Source organism: Sinocyclocheilus grahami, unplaced genomic scaffold, assembly GCF_001515645.1.
Source record: "Sinocyclocheilus grahami isolate Dianchi unplaced genomic scaffold, SAMN03320097.WGS_v1.1 scaffold731.1, whole genome shotgun sequence".
In the NCBI taxonomy this organism is placed as follows: Eukaryota; Metazoa; Chordata; class Actinopteri; order Cypriniformes; family Cyprinidae; genus Sinocyclocheilus; species Sinocyclocheilus grahami.
In genome coordinates, this window is record NW_015505910.1 from 194,666 (window position 1) to 198,898 (window position 4,233).

General features: G+C 32.1%; 1 protein-coding gene across 1 annotated transcript in view; it reads right to left on the minus strand.

The window, feature by feature from the left end:
* The window catches only part of LOC107560501 (solute carrier family 12 member 5-like), a 151,270-nt gene that overhangs the window by 38,230 nt on the left and 108,807 nt on the right, over positions 1-4,233 (minus strand). The window contains exon 3 of the mRNA XM_016244702.1: positions 1,490-1,621. Coding sequence (XP_016100188.1) covers positions 1,490-1,621 — 132 coding nt within the window. The remainder of the gene's footprint in view (positions 1-1,489; positions 1,622-4,233) is intronic.

A 4,233-nucleotide genomic window follows, 5' to 3' on the forward strand; every position in this document is an offset into this window, starting at 1 on the left:
ATACAGTATATATCAGTTTTGTCAAACAATTAATACAATTTAATAAAAGTTTTTGTTTACATAATATGTGTGTACTGTGTATATTTATTATGTATATATAAAAACACACTCATACAGCATATATTTAAAAAATATTTACTTGTATTTACATGTATATATTTATATTCATATACGTAAATTATATCATATATACATATATTTAATATATGAATGTAACACATTTTTCTTAAATATATACAGGCATAATAAATATACACAGTACACACACATATATTATGTAAACAAAAACGTTTATTTTGGATGCGATTAATCACGATTAATCATTTGACAGCACTAATATGTATATATATATATATATATATATCACACTATTTAATTCAAAGATAGTAAAAACACATGTACTGTATAACAATTGCATAAATAATCTGAAAATGAATAAATAATAAAACAAAACAATTTGAACTTGTAAAAAAACAATCTGTAAAATAAACATTTATTTAGATGGCAACTTCTTTTTGTCTCTAATTGTATTATAGTATTTTTCACAAACACTTCTTTAAATGATATAAAACGTATTTGTGAAATACTGACAGTAAATGAGAAAGCCTTATAGTGTTTTGGCTTTCTTTTACTAATAATAGAAAAGCAAATGCTATAATACTTTTTTGTATACTGTTTACTCTTTTATAACAGTTCTAGCTAATAATTTATTATTATACAGAGACAGCAAACTAATGAAGAGGTTAATGCACTCAGGCACTCTCAACACTGTCAAAATAAAAGTCCTCACACCATCACGATTTCTACCAATGGCATAACTAAAAAAATGTAAAAAATGCCAATATATCGGTTAACTACTAAATATAATAGCATATAAAAAATGCAAAAATAATATTGCACTGCTTCAGTATCTGAGTAATTTGCTGCAAATATTATGCCTTTAAATTTATACTTATATCTATTTATATTATATTGGTGCAAAAGATAAAAATTGTATAAGTCATTTAAAATAAATAATTTTATCAATGTGTTATATACCATGACACCACAACATGACGTCACTTACATCTGCATAAGTAAGACTCCCAGAAGTTGCTTATTATGCAGAAGTTTTTTGCATATTTTTTAATAGTACTTTAATATAAAACACAGAGCTGGAAGCAAATTTGCACACAACAGACTGAGAAACAGACTGGTAAAAGGCCAGCGCCATGTGGGAGGTTATGAGGCTGATCGAGGCCACTCTCTAATGAGCACGCTCTCTCTGGGATGGTGAGGGACCAAGGGAGATCAGGTCACAGGTCAAAAGTGCAAGACAGAGCTGAGAGCTGTCATTTACACACGGGTTTGAGTCACATCCGATATCTTGCTATGTTTATACACTCTGTCTTGCAGCAGCCAATTAATTAACACCTGTAGCATTCGAGAGCTAGACGAAAATGTGTGATATCTGCTGCTTTGAGAGCGTGCCGTAAGCGTGTGTGTCTACCTGGACAGGTTTCTTGCGTGAGCCTTCGTTGTTTTCCGCCTCCTCGTGTTCTTTGCTGCCCTGGGGCAGGTTTGAGTAGTTGGCGAGACTGCTGAGAAGAGACGATACCATGGGAATTGTGTCCATTTCCTCCTGTAGAGTAAACACACACACATACAGAACAAATATTGTAAGCAATAAATAATTGAAGTAGCTTGTGAGGAACATCTAAAATGTCATGTTTACATGTACAGATTACAAATGACCAGAGCCGTAGAGAGAGAGAGTTGCGACAACTCCGTTCACTCCAATTGACCAGCTTTTTTACAGCAATGGCGGATCGTGGAGCCACTCAATAGTTCCCGGAAGTTAGCGCTAATACTATCAGCGCAGTAGAGATGCAGCAGAAGAGACCGCTGTGCCAAACTTTTAAAAGGCAAGACATTTATTGAATAAAATTGTATATTATCATCACAGCTAATCAAATTACCTTGTGCATTAAAACAGATCATTATTAGATTATTCCTCACTTAATTAGTAGATTAACGGGATGTTATTCATTCTCTTCATGCAGTTTCATCCATCGTTGTGTAATTAAGGCTTTGAACGTTATTTTTGCTGGTGGGGAGTTACTTAATAGACTTGGATTTATTGCAAAGAATCCTGATGGACCTAAGTGAGAATGAAAAGTTTAAAATAGGTGAGCAGTTTTCATTTCAGAATTCTGCTAGGCTAAATATATATATTATATACCACTACTATATTAGATGAGTAATCACAGTAAACCTGTAGGTTACACATTCTCTTCATGCAGTTTCATCCATCGTTGTGTAATTAAGGCTTTGAACGTTATTTTTGCTGGTGGGGAGTTACTTAATAGACTTGGATTTATTGCAAAGAATCCTGATGGACCTAAGTGAGAATGAAAAGTTTAAAATAGGTGAGCAGTTTTCATTTCAGAATTCTGCTAGGCTAAATATATATATTATATACCACTACTATATTAGATGAGTAATCACAGTAAACCTGTAGGTTACACTTTATTTACACTTTAGACATTCTACTAACTATAAGTAACTTTGTAACTACATGTCAACTACATGTCAACTAATTCTCATTAATTTGCAACTACATGTCTACTAACTCTCAGAGTAGACTGTTAGGGTACACTGTAAAAAAAAATCCGTAAAATTTACGGTTAAAAACCAGCAGCTGTGGTTGCCGGAATTTTACCGTAAAAAATACGGTAGCAACGTTTTAGGTTTTACGGTTTTAACTTAAATTTACAGTTAAATACCGTAATTTCATTTGATATAATGTTAATATACCAACCTATTGAAGTACTGAAATCTGTTTTGTACCTTTGTAATACACTGATAACCACCAAATGCAGGAGGTGATGAGAAAGTCACATGATGAACCAAAGCCCATCACAAGCAGCTTTTAGATAATAGCATATATAGAAGGTGCACAGTGTGTCATTCATACAAACGCTAAACACCATCACGGTAACACACATGAAACTGAAATAATGCAATAAACATTCATTTAACAACATTAGGTGTAACACACAACCCTAATATACAAAACTGATAAGAAAAAACTAAGAAGAAACATAGTTATTTCAACAAAAAAACATCCAATTTTAAATGTAACCCAGAGAATTCTGGGAATGTCAATTTACGGTTATTCACTGTAAATTATACGGTATTTTTCACTTCCAAAAACGGTATACTACCGTAAAATTAATATCCAATACATGTAATGTCCAATACAGTTTTTCACCGTATATAGTAGGGGAATTTACCGTTAACCATTTAATAGGCATTTACTGTAGCATTTTTACAGTTTTTACCGTTAAAGTCACAGTCATTTTTTACAGTGTAGGTTTAGGGTTAGTAGAATAAGTTGACAAAGAAAGTGTTAGAAGATATTAAGCAGACAGTCTACTAATACTCTACTAACTGCTAGTTGACATGTAGTTGCAAAGTTACTTACCGTTAATAGAATGTCTAAAGTGGACTATCGAAATAAAGTGTTACCAACCTGTACATTATTACTGTATTTTATACTTAAACGTCTTAGCTGCTATAGAAGTACTGTGTTGAAGGAGCAGATGCCACAGGACTGAAATGTGATGGAGCATCACTAAACATTAATTTTCTGTAAAGCTGCTTTGAAACAATGTGTATAATAAAAAGTCCTATACAAATAAATGTGAAATGAACAAAACTTGATGCATCATTTTTTCTCCTCTCCAGATCAGTAGGGAAACCATACGTTCACACTCCTTTCTGTGAGTGACTGGAGCATTCATAATGCAGCACAGCACACTATAGTGGCGACTGTTCAAGGACAACATGCTTTATAGTTTATTATAAATGTATAAATCGATTGCTGTAAATAAGTGCATAACAAAAGTCAACATACATAAAATATATGAATAATTATGCAATTTTTTAAAAGTTGTTTTAAATTTTAATATACTTCAAATATATTTTTATATATTAATAATTGAGGGGTGTACAAGAATCAAAAACATTAAACAAGATTGATTTTCACTTAATCTTAAAATATCTTCACTTTTTTGGAATTAATTTTCTAAGACAACAAACTTAACATTTAACATGAGATTAGTAAAACGACAATGAACATTAAGATGTGATTGCACTTGACTAACATACAAGTTGTAAGAACACACACACACACACACACACACACACACACACACACACACACACACACACACACACACATACAGAATC